Genomic DNA, 24,452 nt, shown 5'->3' on the forward strand with positions numbered 1-24,452 from the left:
GCTTTCTTCCATTCATCAGTGGAATTAGTTTTAGAGTTTTAGTATCCTTATATCTAATTATTGCTTTTCACAATCAATATCTACTTTACCAGACAGCATGGAAATGAAGAAGAGATAAAAGATTTCAAAAAACCTGTATGATCTCAAAAAAAAAAGAAATAGCTGAGTTAAAATCAGACATGCATTATTACCCTCATTACCATAACATTAATATTCATTCAGTCTATTTTGCACTACAACTGCAAAATTTACAGAAGTATTTTTTGGATTAATTATTTCTTCATCAGCCAAGGTTGATAGTTGCAAAGAAGGAATATATAGTGTATCTAAGGAGATCTATAGGAATGGATGCTGCTTCCTTTTGTTTTCTAGCCAGACAAACATTGTGAAATTTAATCTAAACTTGTCTGACACGAAGGACAAATACACTTTGTGTGCTCTTAAGAGAAGTTTAAGCCTGTTCAGTGAGTAATGGAAACAAAATGGACCCCAGTTCCAAGGTTTGGATTAACAGAAGTCTCTCCATATTTATGAACCTTTCAGCATTTCAGGGCTGTACCAGCCATGTCTGTGTCACCAGATCAAGGGCACTGGATCAACAGCACAAAAATGTAGATATTCCACTGGTTTACTGTGTCCACACCCATGAATAGCACAGCTCACAGAATTACAAAACCAGGGAAATTAGGGCTGCAGTGCAACTCTCTAATTCAGTTTCTCTTTCTCCTCCTCAGTTCAAGCAAGGGTCAATGAAATCTCTTAATCTAGGTAAACACTTGCCTAGTCTGTGACTCAGGTGCTGCAATATAAAGGTAATATGATATTACCCCCCTGGCACTCCGGGAAAAATGACATTGGGAGAGCTGGATTCAAGCAGAGTAGAGACTCTTTGATTTACATCACCCGAGTATCCCACCTCTGTGTCCCCTTCATCTTAAATTCCCTGGCTGGGTACTGTTCAGGGCTCGATTCACAGGGTTTTAGCCACAAGCTGACACCCTGAAAACTCACTGATTCAACAGCTTCAGTTTTCCCTCTGTCAGGCAGCAGCACAGAACGTGTCTGCTCACTGCTGACATTATGATGTACCAGAAGACAAGTCTGCACCCTCCCAAAGCCAAAGGTGTGGGCTTGCTCTGAATGAAAGTGCTGCCAAAAAGCAGAAGGTGAACATTAAATAGTGCATAAATTACATAATGCTCACATAGCTGGTAATGGAACACACTTCTTTCTGACTCGCTCACTGCACTGGCTCAGAGCAGACTGACTGAGGGCTGTGGGTATCTGGTGGGTAATAGATGATCCCTGTCATGTTCCCAGTGGGAAAGTGTCTGTATGCCAAAAGCATTATTCCAAATGATACCTTGTTCTTGTACATGTAATTACCCTGCCATGAGCAGCCCAGCAGCTGTCAGCCTCGTTAACAGCAAGGCTGAGGGAAATGTGCCTCCCACCTGCAGAACAGAAAACACCTTCCCCTCCCCAAGGCTGCAGGAGGGACACCTCCAGGACACTGGAAGGCTGTGTCTCAGAACCCTTAAAACCTGCTTTACTGTCTTCTTCCTTCTCAAGAACGGGTTCAAACACTCCTTCATTGGGATCTCTGTATTACAGAACACTTTTCTGGACATTGTAACTTGTATTTCATGCCTACAAGAAACTTCTCACCCTAAGTCTGCAGCCAATGGCTGTTTAAAGCAAACCAAAATGAAACACAGAGGAACGTGTTTGTGTGTGAATCCAAGGGCTGCAACTTTAAATGTTGGGCTTTATTGGAAGTTACTCTTTTTTGGCAAGGTGTAGGACTCTGCTTTGCTCCCTGAGCAACAAAGCCCCACTGAGCTCCTGCCCTCTACTCCTGAGTCCCCCCTGGATCAGCAGCTGCTGGATATCCCATCCTTCCCTAGAGAGGATTTTAAATAGTTAATTGTCTTCTCATTTTTAAGCTGTAATTCCAAAACCTTTTTAACTTTGGGTAAAGCATCACCTCAGTCCCCACCCACTGTTCCCCTGAAGCTGTTTACTGAGATCTCTGACCATTGTTTAGTTTCCTGTTTGCTCTTCCTGACACCTCCTTGGAATTCGACCCCCTTTACCCACAGAGAATTACGTGAAACTGGAATACAATTACACCAAAAAAAAGTAATCTTTTCTTTACTCTGCATAAAGGTTCACCAGGACTAAATTCACATGTGTAACTTGTGTTCAGAGAAGTAACAAGTAGAAGGGGACAGGCAGAGGGGACAGTGTGTACAGGGATCTTTCATCTCCTGCTGGTTTAGAGGCAACTCCTCTGCAAACTTAGAAGCTCCTCATGACCAGGTCACCCAGGGAGGGGCAAAGGCACAAACTGATGGGGCTTTTCCCCAAACTGAGACCCACAACCCCCAGACAAAGAGCACGGGTAACTAAGAGGATTAAATCTAATGTTGCACAAGCCACTGTACTTACACTGTCGTTGCTTCCTTTGTTGTCCTCGTACTTCGTCTCTATATGAATGGAGAATTTAGGCAAAAAGGAACACTGCAACAGAAGAAAGATATGTTTAACATAAAAAATGCACCTTGTTTCATCAGCTGACATATTCAGTACAACCCCTTCCGTATCAGCTTTCTTATTTTTTGCAGGTGACTTCAAGAAAAAAATGTAAAAGTTCACAGAACATAAAAGCAAAGGGTTTTATGATTCTGGAGGGATGTAGAGATTTTACCTAAAAGCTGAATACTATAATGAAGGTATAAATAAATTAGTAAAGGCACTCTGGAATTACTAGATACAATTGTTTCCATGCTCACTATGCCAGAGTTTGAATGTACTGAATGCCTTGTTGTAAATTTAATTCACTAAGATCTTGAGAGCAATTTGATATTCCTCATCATGGATCAGTCTATCCCTCCTATAAAATAAGCCAAGGACACTTCACTACCTGCAGGTCCTGACCAAACAGACAGCAATGCTTTCATGTGTGAGGGCTTTTTACAATTTTCAGTGAGAAATGAATTTTAGTGTAATTTCCTATTCATGAAATTAAGATGGATTATGAGCTGCTGGGGAAATTCCTTTACACTAAACTCAAATAAATTTTCAATAATGCAAAAAAATTAAGAATACAAAAATGGTTTTTCTATTAAAGATAATATTTCTGTATTTACATGGGAATAAATTTATTTTCCTGAGGATTGCTTAGCTTAGCTGTCTCACGAAGACTAGAATTTATAACAGTAGGCAACATAATTCAAGTAGAAAAAATACTTCAAGTATCTTTTATTTAGCATGTCACAGTTTTTCTTTCAAAGCAACTTTGCAGGCAGGCAGACAGAGCAGCTGTGTAACCAACCCTGAGGGACTCCAGTTCAGCATCTTTACCATTAGTCACCAAGTCTTTTCTTGCATTAGCTGCCAGTTCCTCGTGCGATGCAGCACAAATCCCCTACAGCAAATGGCTCTTTAAGGTGCTGGACATACAGGTTATACAGTGAGGACACGGTGCCTCAGTGGCCACGGTGCTGTTGGCCCAAGTTTGGGCTTGATAACACCAAGTTTGGGCTTGATAACAGCGGGAGAGCTCTGAGGGAGGGGCTGATGACTAAGGGAGAGGTGATTTAGGAGGCCAGGTGGAGTTGCAGCACAACTGAAATGAGGAGCCAGCTCCCTGCAGGCTGCGGAAAATATGTCCCTTCTTCCACGGATATCACCCAACAAGTCACTGCTCAACCTTCTTCTGAGCACAGGATATCCAGTACTCAACCAGCACATCCACAGTCAACCCTTAAAAAACAACGGAGAGAGTTTTCCCAAAATGAGGTGCTGTGAAAGGCAACCCCCTCCCTTTGTGCCGTTGATCTGAGGCGCGGCTGCAGTTGCAGATGAAATTATGAATAAAGCCAAATGCCAGATTTCCCTTTCCCCTCCCTACTAAAAAAACCCTGCTGTTTTCAGTCACTGCCTGGAGGTCACCAGCCGTGAGTCAGGTCATGACACTGAAATGGTGCTGTCCCAAATATTGACTGTAGCAGTTCACCAAGACACTGCTTCAATCTAGTTGTTGATTCCTGTGACCCAGGATCTCAACTCTAATTAAAAGATGAGATCTTCTAACCTTGCATTTAAAAAAAAAAATCACTAAGGAAAGACCAAGGATCCTTAGAGTAGTACAGAAGAATCATAAGTGCCTTTTACCTCAAGCCACCTCATTAGAGAGCAGAGTCACCCTGTGTAAACCCACCCACAGTCAGCCTCCCTTGTGTTAGGCATGGAGGACTGTAACAACCTAATTTGAGATTATAAATGGTAACATGGGTTTACCCCAAGTGAAAAACTCACCCAAAAGTAACTGCACTGCAAATATATCTCCCAGAAACTCAAGTGACTGGCAGCCACTGCTCCAGCAGCCGTGGGGGGTCTCGCTGGCTTTCAGGAACACGCTTAGCAGGGCCCAAATTTTTGAACATTTCACAGAATGTGTCTCATGATTCATCAGCTGTGCTCTGACTAATTGGCAGAGGGCTCTGGCAGAACCAGAACACTGTTTATGCATCATTCAAAAGACTATTATTCATCATGCAAAAAGTTGTTGGGTTTTTTCCCCCCTCCTAAAGTGGCCTCGTATTTACTTAGCCGAGGATTAAAATTGTTATGCAACAGTCAGAATCAAACTGGGGAGTGAATAATAGGTAATAAACCCTTGAGCAGATTTTTTTTCTTCCAAGCACTACTCCCTTCCTGCTCTGCCTCTCCTGGGGCCCATGTTCTTCCAGCACAGACCTGGAGGTCATCAATCCCCAGCACGCTCAGGAATGCACAAGGTACTGTTTTCAGCTCTCCATCTCACTGTATCTACAGCTTGCAAGATTCCTCTTTGCAATAAAATAGTGGCAAATTCAATCTTTAACTTGAAATTAGACTTAAGTTCTACAAAATAGTACAAAATCTTCAGTGTCTTCAATGGTAAGGTGTAAAGCTCTCAAAGCAAGTGTCTTCTATATTGTCACCTCCAGACTTTTTAGATGTCTTATAAACCCCTTAAAAATTGTTATACCCCAGTATACCTGTGACGCTCAAAAACAAACAAGGGGAATATTCTCAGGGGTTTATTTGCTTGTTTTCTTAAACTTTCTATATTTGGCACCTCAATTTTGGAAGAGCTGAGAGAGGTTTAAGGCTCGTGAGAGCACTCAGTGCAATAACCGGCCTGTAACAGTAATGACCACACAGGAGAAGGGGCATTTCCACATGAAAATGAAGGGAATGAATGCAGGATACAGGGGCATTTCCTCATGAAAATGAAGGGAATGAATGCAGGATAGAGGGGCATTTCCTCATGAAAATGAAGGGAATGAATGCAGCACACGGAAAGCACAGCCTGCACTTGCATTTGCAATTCCCCACATATAACCTCTTGAAAAACGAAAGGCCTATTTTTAGCACGGTGATTGATTAGCGTTGCCATGGCAATAAGCAACACTTACAAGAACAGGGTAGAACCCAAGTGTGCCAAAACACTGCCAAAGTCTTAAAGAGACAGTCAAACACCCGGTGTGTGACAATGGTTTTATGGACAGGGCTGTCAGATTAACCTTTGCATGGTAATTACACCCGAGGTGGCTGCAGGAATTACTGGAGTTGTCAGTAAATATGTTCGTCTGAGAGAGGTTTCTTTACCCTCTGGAACCTGCTGTGTGTGAGTGATGCCAGTTCATCAGTGCCACTGCAGCTGACATTTTCCACATTTCATTTTCCACATGGTTTCTGTCTGCAGAGTGTTCAAAGACCTGCTAGAGACCTCACCCTTGCACTTCACTTCTCCTGCTCCTTGGGAATATTAATCCACAATCCTTGGCAGTTATTTTTGTACAGTAAGAATTAATCCCACTTTTTATTTAAGCAGCAGAAGCACATTCCCCTAAATCTTAACATAAAAGCCTGGCCAGGCAGACATTTCATATAAATGTCTTCTCAGACACTTCTCAGCACTTCATAGACTGATGATTTTTTCTATATGGTCACATATACATTATATTGGCAACACAGGTGGAACTGGATCCTTTACAGAGCAATCTCCATGAAACCTCCAGGTAAAGAACCCAGTGACTGCTACAGTGAGGTGAGTGGTCAAGCCAAATTAAATCTTTTTTAACAGGGTCATTTCCAGATACCACACCCTTTGAATTAAAAAATTTTGGGCACTATTTTGGTACTCAGTGGGTGACAACAGCATTTCTTTGCTGAAGATCAAAAAACTGGGAAAGTCAAATGGAGTCCTTACTTCTCTATAACAGACAAAGGGGATGTGACATCAGGGGGTAGTGGAAGGTGGAATATCCAAAGTTCCTTGGAAAATGGCCATCATGTTATTGAGTAGCCTCAGACTGCTCCAGACAGCACTGCCTGGGACCCCCCAGGGCTGCTGTGGGATACAGGTCACCCAGGGCACAGACCAGCAGCCATCAGGATGACAAGGGTGGAAGAGAAGGGACGGAAAGGGCTGGGCAGGGGGATGGCAGGATCGGGGAGATGTGACTCCACGAGAGGGAGGAGAATTTGGACAGCAAGATAAGCACAGGAAGGTGGCAAACAGCAAAACAAAAGTGCTGTTGAGCAGAAAGGATAGAGAACAATATAAAAGCAGGGCTTGAAAATAAACCAGGGAGCAAAACTCATAAACAAGCTGAGAAAGAAACCCACTGTTTGTATTACATACAATAACTTGGAGATGAAACAGTGACTAACAAGATGCTTCCAACCACTGTGAAACTCTTCTCTCTGGCTTTGCCTTCCCTTAGGATCTCTCTCTTTGATGCATGGGAGCAGTAACCTGCTTATTGAGGAGGAACAGCAGGGAGGAGCTGTGTGCACAAGTGGAAATGACAGTCCCATCAATCAGGGGGGTTTGGATTGCTTCACAATCAGCCAGTGCTGGAAAAAGGGAATTCTCTAAGCAGTTTTGATTACTTGTTTCAATGGGATTAAGCTATTAGATGAGAACACAGGTTTGAAGCTTTCTAAAAATATGTTATTTGGGTTTTATAAATACTACAGAGGTCCTTCCTGTTGCTGGAACCTCTAAGGGACACAAATTTGTGGTTTTTTAGAGCAGTGGCACCAGCCTGTCTTCTGAGTTGGGGGTGAGAGGGGAGGAATTCTGGTAGTGACTTTGCATTAGGCTCTAATCCTTCAGTAGGAGTCTGTTACACTTTTCATGCAGGGTCTTTATCTACTCAAACTGGAGAAAAGTTTATGCACTGAAGAGTGATGGGTTACATCCAAATTTCAAGGGCTGGTAATCAAACCAAGCGAACACAGGAAAAAACTCTACAGCCATGTTTATCTGAAACAACTATTTTCCTCCTCAAGTCATCTCATTATAAAAATAACAGTTACAAAACCCTTCCTTCCAGATAATTTACTTCACAGATAAACCAGCAGCAAAGTGAAGCACAAAACATGCCTATTCTCAAAAGTAATCAGAAACCAGCAGGTCAGTAATGGACCATTTAGCAACTCTCACTCTGGGGCCTTGACACATACCAGATGATATAATTTTATTTTCCTCAGTCATTTGCTGTGGAAGAATTAATGTCATTGTGATAAATCATCAAAGGAATTGTTGTCTCCTGCTTTCTGTTCCATAACTGTTTTTCATAAACATTCTGAATTTATATCCCATTCCTAAGTTAATTTGAGACATTGGCATCTTGAAGGAATCCTCCTCCTCACAGGGAGTAAACCATGTCATTTCAGTGTTTATTTTGCTTTACATAATGATGAAACCAACAACTGGCCATAAATTATGCACAAAAAAAAAAATTGTCCAGCTGTTTTTTTTTAATTTCAGCCCCAGAAGTGAAATATTGCTAACAACACTGAAGCTGTTCGGGTCAGGCAGCAAATCTATTTGAAATGCTCCCTGGTAAACACTTGAACTGCTCCTTCAAACTCAAAAGAGTTTGCTTCAATTCTGTTTGTACTTTTCCAAAGCTCTTTGTGCTCCAACTTGAGAGCTAAACTTTGTTTGGCTCATTCTCACTGCACTTCGATCATATGAAGTTTTTGTACCACGGTTTAGTCACCAAACATTCATGATCTGATTATTTGTTTGTTTGAGGGCTCCTCTCTTTTTTTTTGTCCAGAATCTCCACTGTCACTTGAGCAGCTCAAATGGATATTTGCTCTGTGCTGTTTATTTTCCAACAATATCCCAGTGCAGGCAAAGAAACTCAGTTCTACACAATTCCTTTTCGTTTGGTTTGCAGGAGACACAGGTTTGCTTTCTAGTTAATTATTTCTAATCCAGAAAGAAAAATAACAAAGCCTCCTGCAAGTTCCCTCCTTCTTGCCCACCAAGAATAGCATAAATATTTTTCACTCAAGAGATGTATTTGCCAAGGCTGTGATAAGCTGGCACATAAGGGGTTGTTGAGAGCTGCAAGGCATCTTTTCTCCATCCTCCAAGGGACAAAGGGCCCAGCCTGTGACTAGCAAAGGAATTCTTTCCCAAGACAGCAGCTTTCCCCCTGGGAATGCAGGTGTAGCTGGGCAGGAGGCACTTGCTGATTCCCAAGTCCTGGAATCCCTTATGGAATGGAATCCATAGGGCTCCCTTTCTGCTGTGCCCCAGATACAGTATCCCAACTTTATCATCTTAATATCAACCTAATCACAATATTAAATGAACTCCTAGATAAAAATTAATCACGTATTTTGGCAAGGTATCTTGTCAGGTTTCTAATGACAAGATCAAAATCAAAGCAGCTCCTGAATAACCTGAAAGACTTTCTCACACAGCCACCTAAACTGAACTTTAAAGGGACAGCTTATTCCCAAAATAGCACCCCCAAATCTGCCTGACTTCCTTTGGCTTCAGCTCCCAAAGTATTTTTTTCGACTTCCTTCTCCCTCTCAATGTCAGCAGGAAGCTTTCAAGGATTATCTCCAGCTCTGAGACAGCATTTCTTGGGACAGTAGCCATGTGTCATCTTCCTGGTAGGAAGTCTTTTGTGTGGCAGCTTTAACGAGGTACATCTGCAGATGCTCCCCTGACAGGCCACGATTTCACATCTTACACACCACAAAGGCATTGCTTGTGCAATAGTTCTGCTCAGCTCATTATCTCAAGTGTGTCAGCTGCTTTCCATACTTTTAATATGGCTGTCAGGACTTGGGAGCAGACATGCTGTTTGCTGTCAAATTTATCCATAACTGGCCCCAGATTATTAAGGACTAACATCATGACAGTATAATTTCCATTCCTGTTTTCATGCATCCAATCACTCTGGGCTTTTTATACAGCCATTGCAGAGAGCAATATTCTGAAAATTATTTTCAATGCCCAGCGAGCGTTTTTTTCTTAGGTGTCCTAATTTCAGGCCCCTAAGAAGGTCATATTTATGAATTCCATAATATTCCACAGAAGAACCAGGTTGAGAGAATATGGGCTTGAATATTTCTCACCAGCCTTCGTATTTTACAAATGAAAAAGCCTTCAGACCATCAGCAAGATTCAGTCTGTTGTTCATCCTCTTCCAAATCACTGACAGACACTGAAATAACATCCTAAACCTTTAAGGTCCTTCCCTCTGTTTAGAGTGGAACTTGAAGGTTAATAAGGTGTGAACACACCACAGAGCAGTATGTACTTGATAAGATTATGCTTTATTTATCCAATTATTGGCCTGCCTTTAGAATCAGCTTTCCTTGAAGTGAGGCTCAATTTAACTCTTACCACGGCCCACAGACCCTTTGGAGGGAATTTGCTGTCTCTAAGAAAAGGGTTTCCAAGCTATCTTACATATTTTGGGCAATGCCTGTGGGCTTATTCTTTCTTTCAGAATTCTCTAATGACTACGGAAGATCATAATTTAGAGAAATATTCCAGACAGGGATAGGAATTATTCCCAGTGGTACATTTAACATTTTTGTTCTAGATTCAACAGTTTGAGGCAAAGGCACTGTCTCTGTTTTCCATGAAGATAAATTCACAGTCTATCAGCTGCATTAAAACATAGTTTAGATTTTTGTCTGCAGTAGTTTCCCTCATCTCATCCCAGTATTTCTAGTTCTGTTTCCTTGCACCATGGTGAGTAATTAGTCCCCAGCTCCCCCAGGCAGTTATACTGTCACTTGTGACTGCTCTGCCTACCTTCTACACTTGGAGACCAATTTAGTTTTACTTTACAAGTCTCTCCAGCCCTGCAATCATTTCTGCTGATGCTCCTGAACATCTCTGGAGCTGTTCACCTTCCACCAACCTGCACTGAAATGTGTCCCAGCTGTGGTTTCATGGGATTACACAGAGATCACCTCCTGGTTCAGGTTCTTTGAGCACAGCATTGCTGTTTGGTTTTGAGAATGTGTTGCATTTCAAATTCAGACATATATATTTCTGTCTGCTACCATCCCTTTTCATCGTTCCCACTCGTCTCTTGCAGTTAAAGAAAAAAAAAGATTCACATAAAAAAATTCAGATTTACTTTCAAATATCCAATGGAGAGACATCAGTGCAACACAGCAAATGTCACCTTCCCAGCCTAAAACTAAATGTGCTCTCAAAGGTAAACCCTTAATTAATGTGAACTGAAAACATCTTCAGGCAAAAAGCTGAGAATTTGTCCCTCATTACTACTGTCCCTTTTGGGGCATTTGTGTTTCCTCTGACAATCAAATGAACTTTAAACATGAAATAAAGCAGAAAAAGAAAGAAATATCTACAGCACATATTGAAAAGCACAGTTTGGTGCTTTGGGTTTTCAAATCTGGTCATTACAGTTTCAGCTCTTGGTCTCCACCTTTCAGATCTGAGCCTTTAAATCCCTTTATGTTCCCTCTCCCACATTTATCACCCTGAAATCTCTTTCCTCTCTTTATGCTTTATGAGTTTTTAAAAAATCTGCACAAACATTTTGAGCACTGCAGAGTTAAGAAAAACAAGTGGATTATGTTTTATCCACCAGTCAGAAGTTCAGACTAAATCAAAGCAGGAGTTTCCAGAAGGTCCCTTCACCTGGAATTTCCTCACCATCTCCTCCTCATCTTCCAAAGGCTGCTGAAAACTTACTGTACATTATTGAGGCCAGCACATTTAAAACAATTTTTCTCATGATTTATGTGCTATATTTTGCCTTAGCTCTGCTAGAGAGAATAGCTGATTTTTCTGGGCACTGTGCCCAGATTATGTTTAATTTTGTCTACGGATTGTACAGTTTCCCAGATACTATACCAGAGACGAGCATTTTATAAGTTAATAAAACAATAAATAAAATAAAATCTGTTCTCATGTCTCCACGTAATAACAGGAACCTTAAGAGCCTTTCCCTGTTTTACAGAAGCTTCTCTTTGTTACAGTCAGTAACTACAAATATATCAAATTATTTCGAAGTGATAAAAAAATAAGGTAAATAATTTATAGGATCTCCATAGAAACACTTCAAATTTCCCCTTAAATTTCTTAAACAAATAGCTGAAATAAAGTTACACTACTGAATCCATTATGAATTAGTTATATTAGAAAGGAATCAGTTTGGATTCTACTACTATATTTTACATATTTTTTCTATTTTTAGAATAAAAAGAGGAAGAAAAACTTACTGTGTATTCTGATTTCCAGTTGTCCATTTGTAAAAAAAAGAACGATGAAGGAAAAGAAAAAAAGAAGAAATGTGAAATAAAACAATGATGCAAGATCCTTACAGCAAACATACATTAATAATAAAGATTATTGTGTCAGATAGTCTGCTGATTTAAATAAAGTCTATGGGACAATAAATTTAGGACACAAGTCACACAGAACTCAAGCACCTGATGTTTTCTTTGCAAGGATGAAACTGCATAGATACAACTCTCCAGTTTTTACCTGTCCTTATAGACATATAATAAATAATCTTTATTTTCTGATATTAGTAAATATAAGGTGGAAAAATATATGCAGTTCAACAGGAGTTATTACAGAAACTTGGCATCTATTGCTCAGGATGTAACTTGGAGCTTCTGAAGATAAACTCAACTATCCCAAAATCACAACCCACTCATCATTTCTGCTTTAATCCTTACCTGTGATTGTGTAAGGATAATAATTCCAGGCCTTCTCTGTAACATAAAATATTTTGGGAACGACTGCTCTAGCCCAGCTAGGCAGCTTGCTGAAAGGAAAAAGAAAACATAAAATTAGAAGAATTTATGACTTCTGAGCCTTGTAGAAAAGAAGGTGCTCGTTTCCTGGCAGGTGTTTTAGGGGCCACAGCAATGGCCGGACTTCATGGGAGTATTTTCATTTTTCATGCCTCAGCTTTCCCCACAGCACAGGTGAAAGCAAGGCTGGCTCCCCTCCCCGGGGGAGCAGGTCGGTGCCAGTGCAGTGATCCCTGAGCAGACTGAACCCAGGCTGCAGATTTGGGGAATTCCTGGCAGATTTGGGGAATTCCTGGCAGATTTGGGGAATTGTTGGCCCCAGCCCTTTGGCCATGGCTGGACTCAACAGGTTGGTCCCCCCCAGGTGTAACCAGGGCACCACACCCTTAACCACAGGGAGGCACCCTCTGACAAGAGCTCGTGAGGAAACACGGATTTCAGTCCACTTCCATCCCAAATCCATGATTTCTTCTCCGTAGAGGCTGTTTTTTCTCCCTCCATATTCTCTGCCAGCGCTCCAACCCTCATGTTCAGCAGCTGTTCCCACACTACCAACACCAACTCCCAGGTGGGAGGGTTTTCTATTAAAATTAACAAATCACTCCAAACACCTCGTGAGGCTGGCAGGCAGGTTCGCCCCTCTCTGCTGATGGGAAAAGTAAATAACAAAAGGGAAGGGAATTAATGGAACTGATGTCACAGCTCAGAGCTCAGTCTGTCAACAGAACTCACCAGCATGGTGGTACAACAGCAGCAGGACCAGAAATGAATGGATACAGCATCATTAAAGGATAATTAAATGATACTATGGCAGAGGGGGAGCATCCTTTTACCATGGCTCTTGGGTCTCTTATTTCTGGCACTCTGGTCACAAAAACTGATGAGCAAAGAAACATTTTAAAAAGGCAAGTTCACTGTAATTCCTCTTTCAAGCCTTTCTTAATGACTTCAGCTCTAAGCACTGAGGCTGCCAGGACTGGTCACTCCAAGGCACCTTGGAGACCACAAATATCCTTGTTCTTGAGGGACTCAGTTCCAGTTGTTGGTCTGGCCAAGCCTTGAGAAAGTCACCTGGACTAAGACTGAATCTTTACTGAACTGGAGGCTTTCAAACCTCCATTTTCCAAGTGGAAATGTTTGAAACAGTTCTGTTTAGATAACTGTGTGCAGAAAGTAAATTAACTTTCCACGTTAGCAAATTTCTGAAGAAAATACAGTTCGGATCATTAGGGTTTATTTAACTACAGTCTAGCTACACATAAATATTTTATCTGTCCAGAGGCAAAATGCAGAGTTAGTACATTATCTACAGATCCAAAGCCAAGTGCATTGACTTTTGCTCTTTGATGACATTGCTCAAAACTCGATTCTTTTCTTTACATAAACCTTTCTTGTGTACAGACTTTTAAGCAGCATTTTACATCCTGCATAATAGACTTCCCTGTATCAGATCTGTTTATTTTGTCAGCCTCTGTCAGTGTTTTTATGACTGCCTCCCTTACCCCTGCTAAACTTTACTCTGATGCCTAAATTATAAATACCAGAGGATGCAGAGACTTTCAGCTTCTGAAAACATTGTTCCAGCAGGAGAGAAGAGGCAGTAAACAATTCTAAATATAACTAAGGTTACACTGACACTCGAAAACATACATCTGCTCATTTTGCAGTTTTTTTGGTTATTGTTTTTAGCATATTTGCCTGTCTACCTATCCTCACTGGTACAGTACATCTTGTAAAAAATAATTTTATGAGCAAAACACATATTATACTCAGAATTGCCAGTAAGTCCCAGTCACAGGCACACATGAATTGTTCCAAGGGTCCACTCAGAGAATGAAAAGATAATATTTCTATTTCAGCAGCACAGGTATCTGTGGATCACATTATCTCTTTTATTTTTCTTATTTTTATTCTTATTATTATTCCCCAGGTGAAGTTCAGTCTCTCAGCACACAGGGAGAATGTGTTTCTTAAAGGCAGTGCAGCTGAAACCACTGGTAAGCAAGAAGACCCTCTGCAAGAATTAAAGGATTGGCAGGTAGGAAAAGACAACACAAATAATACACAAGAATTTGCAAGAAACCATCACAGAAATATAGAAGCTCAAATTTCTTCAAGAGAGATCAGTCCAGAAGAAAACAGAGTGAAGCAAAGCTCCCCAGTTTATCAGGGCAGTGGGCCCTGGAAGGAGAAAAGCTGAGGCAGAGAAAAGCTGGTGTGGGGAGTCCTGTTCCTCAAGGAAGGCAGGCAGAGAAGTTTGCAGCACATCTTGTACTGAAGCACATCTCCTGGAGTGAAGCTTTCCAGGGATATTTTGGCCTCCAGGCACAATCCACAGTGGCCTGAAAACCTGCTGATCCCTCCCACAAATAGCACTGCAATATCTGGTGGCACTGTGACACCAAACCCAGATTAAAATGGCAAATCTAGAGATGGAGGATTCACAGTTATTAGCAAACTTGGTCAGCCTGATTTCAAACATCCACCACAGCTGGAGGTTGTGGATGTTCTCAAAAGATTTGAGTGGGCACTCAGATCTTCTTTGTCAGTCTTTGTACCCATCTTTGGCTGAAAGATCCTTTGTCCCACTGCCTGCACTACCAGGAACCGCTTCCCAAGTATGGTTTGTACATGTTTTCTAGGTCCTTGTGGTCGTTCTGAATCACCCTCAAGTGGCAATTCTGAAATGCTCTTCAGTGCTTAAAGCCTTATTGCTTTTTAACATGCTGGAAAGAAATATCCAGAAACATTTAAAAAACCACACAAATTCTGGGAGCTCTACAGTGGGAACACATTTATTGATTTTTTCCAAGTCCTGTATCTAGCCTGTGAGAGAACAGTTACAATTACAATAATATTAAATGTTGGCAAGATATATATTATTGGACTCCTATGTTATGTGTGTGTGTGCAACATCACTGGTGATTGAATTTGGCCTGAGTTAAGGTCAGAGATGTCAGAGGTTTGCAGTGCAGGAGTCACCTGCAATGTAAAAACAATAGCTGGAGTGTTTCTATGCCCACTCCAAAAATGCTGCAGAGCAAAAGTTTAATAAAATGAAACAGGCCCAGGGGAAAAGAAGAACTTCCAAAAAGCAGGGATATTCAATTAGATCAGCAGTAGTGCAAACGGGAACAGATTGAGCAATATATTTCACAGGACACAAATCTATATATAAACATCTCTGGCCTGGGAGTGTGGAGGAATCGATGCCTCAGCAGCATCATTTCACCACAAGTCTAAGAAATGATGGAACTTCGGGGGAACAAAAGCAAATTGTCCACCAGGTCTTTAAGCCTGATGGTCCAGAAGGTTGTCATTGTAGGAGCCTAATGGTCGTTTATAATGCAAATTAACTTCACTGAGGCAAACTCCAGCACCAAAATGTTGGCTTTGGGACACGATTATGAGGTGAGAAAAACTTTAAAAAAAATATTTTAATGGTTTGGTTTTGGTTTTCTTGGGGGGGTGGGGCGTTTGTGGGTTTTGGTTTTTAGTTTTGGCTCCCCCTCCCCAACAATTTTAGAAAACGAAATGACAAACAGTTCAGGGTAAAAGAAAACAAAAGTTCTGATTTTCAGGACATCCTTAACGTCAAGTTATAATTCCTTCTCTTGGAAGAGATTCTCTAGAAGGAGTAGCAATAATCCCTCTATTTCAAGCCACTGAACTATCCCATCTTCCTCTGGCTCTCAGGAAGCAGCAGGTATTCCTGGGGACACGTTCCACTCAAACACAAAGGCTCTCTCTTTGCCTGCAAGGGGCATTCCTTGCAAATTTTTATTGCAGCCCACCCTGGGAGAAAACAGTTTTATTGCACTTGCCTGTTGAGATAGACACGTTTCTCTGTCAGCTGCCCATTGCCATGGTTGGGGTCTTCAAAGGGCTCGTTCTGCACCACTTCCACCCCCTCCCCTCGGTCACTCTGCTCATGGCTGTGCTTGCTGATCATGTACAGCTGGCCAATCCTGTACTGCAGGGCAAAACCAAGACAAAAAGATTAGTTTGATGGAATGATGTAATTTTATGTGCAAATAAAAGGCAGTTTAAAGGCAAAACACGCTATTTTTGGGGTCCTCCCATTGTCTTAGTAAGTCCAGGGCACCACTTGTGAAAAAAATAACAAAATCTGTGTGCATGCACATGTAAAGAATTATGCTGTAAGTATATAAAGGAAGAATAAATAAACAATTAATCTAGTGCTTCCATGTGCTGTCAAGGGATTTTAACCAGCAGCTGAACTCTAAAAGTTCTGTGGGACAGGATTCTCCTGTCCTGCCCTGCAAAAAGATTCTGGGTAACTATTGCTGGTGCACAGAAACAGAAAAAAAAAAAAACAAACCATGAGAATCTAAGCCCTTGAAAAAAGAAGTTTGAGATGAGTGATTTGGCAATATTATTAAAATTAATTTAAGCACTTCAATGATTCTTTTTCTATAGGCTCTTGAGTTACTCAGGAAGCCAAACCACAGGAGGGTTGGCCCAACTTTGCTATTACAGAAAAATAAATTGTTGCACCAGCAACTGATTTTTTTTCTCACTATGTCTTGCATGTACACCAGGGCTTTTGTCTTCAGAGAAATATAACAAAAAGTACATCCTTGAACCTCTGTTAACAAAGATTTTGGAATAAAACTGTACTTTCCCATTCATTTTCTGGTCTGAAATTTTATTCTCTAGTCCTTTACACATTCTTGAACGTACCAGGGTTCTTATAACAAACTGTCTTTGGACCTGGCCAGTTTTCTCCACTTGGATCCCTCTCTCTCCCCCAGAACAATTTGTTTGGGCATATACATGCCAATAACTTCAATCACATCAATCCCTTCCAATACAAAGAACAACCTGTTAATTTAGGGACTGGCTGAGCTGCCACACAGGCTGCCAAGGGCCAGCTCAGCACAAGCAAACAAAAGCACAGTGACAGTCTGACCTCGGAAAACTCCATGAGATTCTTGTGGTTCTTGCATCTTATAAACAGCAATCCTATCACATACTTGAAAAAGCCCAAATCAAAAGAGCAATTAGCCTGGGAAAAAAACCCCAAACCATCACAGACTTTATTAGCAACTGGCAACAGGACAGTCTTAATAAACACGATGACAAGGAATAGGATGATGGAGGAATAACTCCAGTTTATTCCTCTGCAGCAGGCAGGCCACAAGAAGGTAAGAAATTTAGAACTTGCATCTTGCAGGATCATTAAATCCTAACATTTTTTACTTGCTAATCCAGTTGTCTACCTTTGTCTCTACTGAATCCTTTTTTTCCCCCTATCTCATCATATTTGAACATTTTGCCCTAACCTCCAAAGCTCTGAAGAGCTGCAGACCTCACAGGTACCCTCTAACAAGATCCATGACAAATTGTCTTCTCTTTTTCACTAACAATAAATGAATGCACTGGTGCACAGGCAAGGCAGAGTTTGTACACAGAGGTTGTGTATTTGATCTGATCAACAAGTACAGTTGGAAAAAGAATAACTTTCAGGCACATGAAGCTGTTCTTCAGGCCTGAAATCAAAGCACCACACTTCAAAGCCGAATGCAAGTTGAGAAAAACTGCTTTGCCTTTAATTAGATATGTATCAATTAGACCCCCTGAGAACAAAGATGAGTGCCTGGGGAGTGACAAGGATGGCAGAAGAGAGGAAAGGTGATAAGGTTCTTATCTTCTAATGGAAAGGACGAGGTCAGTAATTTATATCCTGTGCCATATGAAAAGGTCGGGTGAGCAGAGGGCAGATAAATTACAGTTTGCCATAAAGTCAATATTTCGATTGAGATCTCTCTTGGGATTTTTGTTACCCCATAAAGTCATGACTTTTAGTTGCCATGGACACTTCTGGAAAGTGTTTCATAATTGCACATATCAATTTCCTATTTCCATGCAGTCCTTTGTAATTCTGCTCCCGGCTTGAATGGTCAAACACAAACACCTCAGTTTCTGCTGGAAATTCTGGCTCAGAAACATCAAGAGGAAGGTACATTCACAGTGACAGCTAACAGTGGGCTTGTACTAAAGCCTTCATTTGCTCCAGCATCATGAATCAGAGATACTCACAGAGGTTGTTGTTCTTTCAAGGACCTACACTACCATAAAACGCTGGCAAAATATCAAACCCCAAAGCCTGCAAATCAATCTGAGCAAACTCTGCACTCTGGACATCAGCAGCAGGGCTGTCAAGGAGCAGCTGCTTTACAGGGGCTGCCCAGTCAGTGCTTAAAGGAAGGTTCTCCTTCTCCCATGAGGCTCAAAATCCCCCCCATTCCAATGCCACCCCAGATCTCCCAGAAGGATCCAAGGCAGCTCAGCAGGCGCCTCTCACTGAAGGGAACAGAAGGCACCAGGAGCAGTGCTGGACAGCTCTCCTGCAGGAATCCCACTGCTCCTGCCTCTCCACAGGCCATGGCTTTCCAGACCTATGGATCTGACACCAGGCAAGGAGAAATACCCCCCTCCAAAGCCAGGTTGGATGGGGCCTGAGCAACCTGATCCAGTGAGTGGCATCCCTGTCCCTGGCAGGGGGTTGGAACGAGGTGAGAATTAAGGTCTTTTCCAACCAAACCATTCCATGACCTTTCCCAGCTGGAATTCTACAAAACATACTTTAAAGTAGCTAAATTAGCTCTTTTGTGTGCTATTCATTTGTTTTTATCTGCTTCATAATATTTCAAAATCGTTCTGGAGCAGGATGGAAAATGTTAACTTCCAAAATAATAGTACTTCACCAAACCAGAGAGTACAAAACTATTATTTCAGATAAAATAACATGTTTTAAAGTGACTGTTTCTATTTACATGAATAAAATCCAAAGCAAAGATGTGTCTTTTAGAACTTGCTGGAATTCAAATGCCTGAATAAAAAGTCACAGCTTTTTCAAAGTTCCTACTGATATTGTGGAGAAACAGCACTTAAGGACCATTTTACAGCAGCAAATGATACTCATTATTCCTGCAAGGGTAAACTGATGTACCACTATTATTTATGTTGCTCTATCACAGGCTGAATTTACATGTTCTTAGCTGTAAGATAATTTGCCAAGACCATCTACTGTTCCAAGGAATTCAGTAAAAGTTCACATGGTGGCACCTGACCTGAATTTGGATCTGGACAAAAGGTCTTTGTTCAAAAATTCTTCTGTTTAACAGAGGAAAATTTATTCAATCTCAGAGGAAGAACTTCAAAAAACAAGTGCACAGAACATGGATTTCGAGGGTTTCTAAGGGTATTGCTGTGTAGTTTTTGTAGCAGACTTGATGTTTTCCAACCCCAACGAGTGAGACATTGTCTGGGTGGTGACTCCTCTTCTCCTTCAACAGGCAGATGGTGTTTGCTGTTGGGAGTTTAGTCAGACAAGAAACAAGGCTCATGTTAGCAACAGCATGATGGTGGTCAATCTGATTTTGTTTAAAATTATAAGTGAAACCAGAAGCTTTTTCATCCTCCAGATAGAAGGGGGAAAAAAAAAAGAAAAAAGAAAAAATGAAAAAAGGGGTCCACCCTCCCCATCTCTCATTTGTCAAGCTCCCACTGTCTTTAGCAGAAGCTGCACAAGAAATCTTTGCACAAACATGTCTGAATTTTTTTCAGCCTGACTGACTGTTGCTCAGGGTTTCATCTAATACAAGTCTCAGAGTGCAAACTTTCCAACTTCGTGTGGAATGTAAAAAAGAAACTCTCTCAAAGGAGAAATTATGCCCCAAACTATCTCTTATCTGAAATTTTCATACCACTCCTTGAAGCTCTTATCTGAATGCTCACAGAAAATGTAACAGATTTATCACTGGCTTCGTCTTACGAGTCAATTCTCACATTCAAAAGAATGGTTGAACCCTTTCATCTGCATTTACTTTTCTATAACTAAACTAAACCATTGGGGATGGTGCTGCCTTTTCAATTTCTGCAATTTTTTGTTCTAAGCCAGCAGTGAGATCCCTCCCTGCAGACAAAAGCTGGAGGCCAGAAGACACTGAGTGTCTTTTCTACCTATTCAAGGTAAGGATTGTTCAGCTGCATTTCCACAATGGAAAGTATTTCTCACGCAGTGATTCATGCTAAAACACGCCAGTGGCTTCTACTCCCATTCCCAGAAAACTGCAGTGGTAAAACAGAAAAAAAATGAAGAAAACCAGCACCCACTGAACTGCAACAGATCTGAACTTGTGCACGAGGGCAGCTCGAAAGGGCACAGTCCTGCCTCCACTGATGGCAGGAGTTGTTTTGTCATTGACCTCAATTTAGTAAAGATTTATTTACAGCAAGAAAATACCATGAATCAGCTTCACCTTTAGTTCTATCTGCCCAGCTACACTGAACCCAAGGGCATTGGTTATGGCAGAACAGTAGCAATTTGATTATGGAATTCTGATTGATAGAATGCTGTCTCATTCATAGAAAACAATCTTAAAACTGACACATTTCTGATCTATTTTCAAGTCACAGTCTTTGAAGACTCTTTGTGTGCTCCTTGTGAACGTGTTCCAGAACTTCAGATTTTTTTTCAATTAAAAATATTAATAGGAATATTATTCATCACTTGTCCGTGTTTAGAATGATTTAAACCAATTTCTGATTATTCCTCAAAGGACCACCACGAGACAAGCACGGTGATCCCAGGGAAGTTCCCTGTCCAAACATGCACAGCCTTGTCACTCTGAGCAACCTCTTCCCAGCAGCTTCCCAGAGATATTTTACCTCTGGAATAACTTGTTTGGAAATGTACTTGCTTGAGTAAATATTTTTGTTTAGGAGGATACACTGAGGTTTCCTGTTCTGTTTGTTTTGATGTTGAAGGCATTGTTTTCAGGTCTGGATGAAGACCTAAGCCTGCTATAAACACGAAAAGCTTGCAGTTAAGATACTGAAGACAGGCAAAGAAAGCATTATCCTTACTTTATACTTGATTAATTGGAACAGAAATTAATATCTCAACCTGAAAAGAGATGTCTGTGGTAGGACAGGGAATTTAGCCTCAATCTAGTGGTTTCCAGCTCAGTGCTGTTACCACAACACACACCTGTAATTTCTTTTTAATTCTAAGTGGTAATTACTGAAACAGAAGTGGTTTCTCTTATCTCATTCACTAACCATAAATCCTTCATGTTAACACTGTTAGACATCATTTTAATCTGCCTTCTGAGGTGGGTGAAGCCTGATGCATCCTCATGCTCATCTGGAGGCTGGAGCAGAGCCCTCACATGTGGGCAATTCCAGCCCTGGCTGATGGAGCTCCCAGGCTGTGCCCTCTGATCCCCAAACTCCTGCACATGATGATTCACAGCTATTAACAATCATTTCAGAAAATCTTGTCCTGACACAAGCCCCAGGTTCTGACAAGGTGATTTGTTTCCCCCTGTTATTAACATTCCTATGGGTTTTAACAAGAACGGAGGAATGTGCAATGTGCTGGTGTTTGAGGGGTTTGTGTTGGCTCCTCCTTGGCTGCTTTTTGCAGTTGGGTTTTGGTTTGGTTTCCTTTCAGGTGCTGCACAGAGCTTCTACTCTGCAAGCAGTGGAGGTGAGGATGTCTTGACAAACACCACCCTCAAGGTTTTTACTGCAGGACATTGCTATGGAGGGAAACTAGTCAAACTGAGAACCACTGCAGAGTTAGAAAACGTCTTGCCACTGAAATAATCCTTGTTTTTTACATGCAGGAAGAAAACAAACTCAAACTTGGAAGTCTCTGTTATGTAGCAGAACTTACCAGTGTGAAGTAGTGGTTTGTATTTCTAAAATAGTGATTTTCCTGGTGAAATAACTACACTGTGGGCTAGGGGCCTGTGAAAAGAGTACTGCTGGGTTTGACTGCTTGGGAAATTCTGCAAGGAAAGCATGAATAATAAACAAAGAAGGCAGAAGGGAGGGGTTCTTCCAGTTCTGTGCAGAGATCCCAGACTACCCCTGAACTGACAGTAAATCTCCTTTAGCCTGGCCAAACAGCAGTGTGGACTCTACACTAATCCACCATTTGACTTCTTGTTTCTAAGCTAAGCTGCTGAGAGCAAACCAGGCACCTCTGCACTGCACTCCCTTTGTCAGGCAGAAATATCCTTGGTGCAAAGAAGTTTCTCTGAACTGGTGTTTCACGTGTTCCTGAGGCACAAACAGGAGAGAGCAGCTCCAGAAGCAGAGGCAGCTTTCTAAACTACCGTCTTCAAAAGCAAATCTGGTTTTATCTACACAAAAGATCAATCAACTCTCCGAAAACCCCAGAAGGAATAACCCCAAACATCTGGATCCATATGATGCACTGTTGGGATTCGAGGCCCTAGAAAGTCATTTAGAGGTAGAAATGTCACTTCCCCCAGTGATACACAAAGAATCCGACCAGAGTTTAGAGTTGAGCTTGAAATTTTTCTTTCAGCTAATTCCTGCACGCATCTGTGAGTCACAAAGCACCACACATCTGCTGACTTGCATCAGCAGTATTCTTTGCTGCTGCCCAAATTCATGGGAACAAGCTTTTGTAGCCTCACAAACAAACAGTTGCAGCAGGAACAGTTGACTTTTGCACGCTGTGAAGTGCCATTCTTACTGCTTTCATGCTGCTTTGCCTTTTCAGGGAAGAAATTACATCCTTTAGATACTTTATCTGTCTAAATTCCCGTGAATGGCAGTTCAGCAACAACACACTGGATGTTCAGAAAGTCACTATCCTCTGGTACTTCCAGCTAAAAACCCACGGCCTACCCTAAACCTCCAGTATCCTGGCACATCGTGGCTTACAACAAACAAGTGAGACTGAAATCAATGGCAGCAGGTCCAGATCTCTGGTTAACAGGTGTACAATGAAACCCAAAATTAAAATAAATGAAAATTAAGTTGCAAATGTTCTGCTTGCATGCAAATGGTTTGCCAAATATAGCTCATGTCCTGTTCAAATTGTAGTCATTTTATGCTTCTACACCAGCTGTGCTATTGAAAACAGCCAGCTGTTTATCTGCAGTGTACGAGCTCAGAGATTTTTAAGAATGAGTTTTCATTAACAATATTTTACAGTGAGTCAGCTGGTTACATTTTTTCCACCATTTACACTATGTTCTTTGGACATAAATACCAATAATGTTCTATTATGTAGATTTACACATGTATTTCCAGCAAAGGATGCAGATACATTTTCCAGTGTCTCCAATGTCCTCTGTCCACATGGAGAACAGCTAAAAGGGACTTACTGTGTCTCTGGACCATTGATAACCAGTTTGTCCTGCATACTGGGACACTCTTCACTTCTCCTCAGCCCTGTTTATCAGGACCTGTCTCTGGTTATCTGCAAACATGCCATGTCTTAATTACACCTTATTGCTTTTCATGCCCAGTTCACTCTGCCTTACTGCTTTGATAATGAACACTTTTTCCAAGTCACTACAAAAGCACATTTTATTTGTTAGCCACAATTCATTCATGAGATTGTAGTTAATTTAAAGGCTGAAGTTCAAGGAGCTGTTCAGTAAATATCTTACAATTTTAACTTAGAATGCAGTAAAATGAAGTAAAATGACAACATCATTTTTGTAGAGGTTACTAAAGGGTTTTTAGTAACGTAAACTCTTCTCCTGGTATTCCAGGAAAATGCTATTTCCATTTCAGACATTCCAAGAAAAGTCAGAGTGGACAAGCGTAGCTTCCTCCTCCATCCCTGGCACTGATCTTTTTCCAGCAGCTCACAGGGGGTGACACACACAGGAATTTGTTTGAATCCCAGTGAAAAGGAACATCCTCCATGGACTGGGGATGGGGATGGAGGAGCTTGCTCTATTAAACCTGGCAGCAAAAGCTCTTATCTATTTTTTTATTAAAATAAACAGGATCTGAGGGGGGGGAGACAAGAAACCACCTCATGTGCCTTGTGTATTAAAGACAGTTTTGTTGGCCAGGCAGGTAATGCAGCAAAGGGTTGGGCTGCAAAGCTGGGTTTGAACATGAAGGTTCACTCCTGTAAGTGCAGGATTTTTAAAAATGTATTTATTTGAATTCAGCTCAGTTTAAGCTGGGAGTGTTCTAAGTTGCAGACAGCCCCTGAGCCTCTCAAAATTCACCAGACTGGGGAGCTGGGTTTATCTTTAACTCTAAATGGACCAAACACGTGTGCATCTATTCATGCTTTCAGAAATTATTCTCTCTTTTTTTTGCATGGCTAATGGTGTTTGCTTAATGTTTAAGTAGAACTTCTTTCCCCTCAGGCTTCTTTTCTCTAATTACTCTTCTTCAGTAATTACTCATTTTTATGACTTACAAGGATCTCTCTCACACCAACACCATCAACTTCCAACTACGGAGAATTCAGTGCTTTCAGAAAGAAATATTTGCCTGTAAACTTTGAGTTT

General features: G+C 41.2%; 1 protein-coding gene and 1 long non-coding RNA gene across 2 annotated transcripts in view; one reads left to right on the forward strand and one right to left on the reverse strand.

Annotated features, from left to right (window-relative positions):
- The window catches only part of PITPNC1 (phosphatidylinositol transfer protein cytoplasmic 1), a 76,776-nt gene that overhangs the window by 25,351 nt on the left and 26,973 nt on the right, over positions 1-24,452 (reverse strand). The window contains exons 2-5 of the mRNA XM_064676432.1: positions 15,948-16,096; positions 12,046-12,134; positions 11,584-11,591; positions 2,452-2,523 (exon numbers count right to left, since the gene is read on the reverse strand). Coding sequence (XP_064532502.1) covers positions 2,452-2,523; positions 11,584-11,591; positions 12,046-12,134; positions 15,948-16,096 — 318 coding nt within the window. The remainder of the gene's footprint in view (positions 1-2,451; positions 2,524-11,583; positions 11,592-12,045; positions 12,135-15,947; positions 16,097-24,452) is intronic.
- LOC135424808 (uncharacterized) lies at positions 14,045-15,002 on the forward strand. Its single transcript, XR_010435365.1, has 2 exons — positions 14,045-14,161; positions 14,766-15,002. It is a non-coding gene; the product is annotated as an uncharacterized LOC135424808 (long non-coding RNA).

This window comes from Pseudopipra pipra, chromosome 19 (assembly GCF_036250125.1).
Source record: "Pseudopipra pipra isolate bDixPip1 chromosome 19, bDixPip1.hap1, whole genome shotgun sequence".
NCBI classification, from domain to species: Eukaryota; Metazoa; Chordata; class Aves; order Passeriformes; family Pipridae; genus Pseudopipra; species Pseudopipra pipra.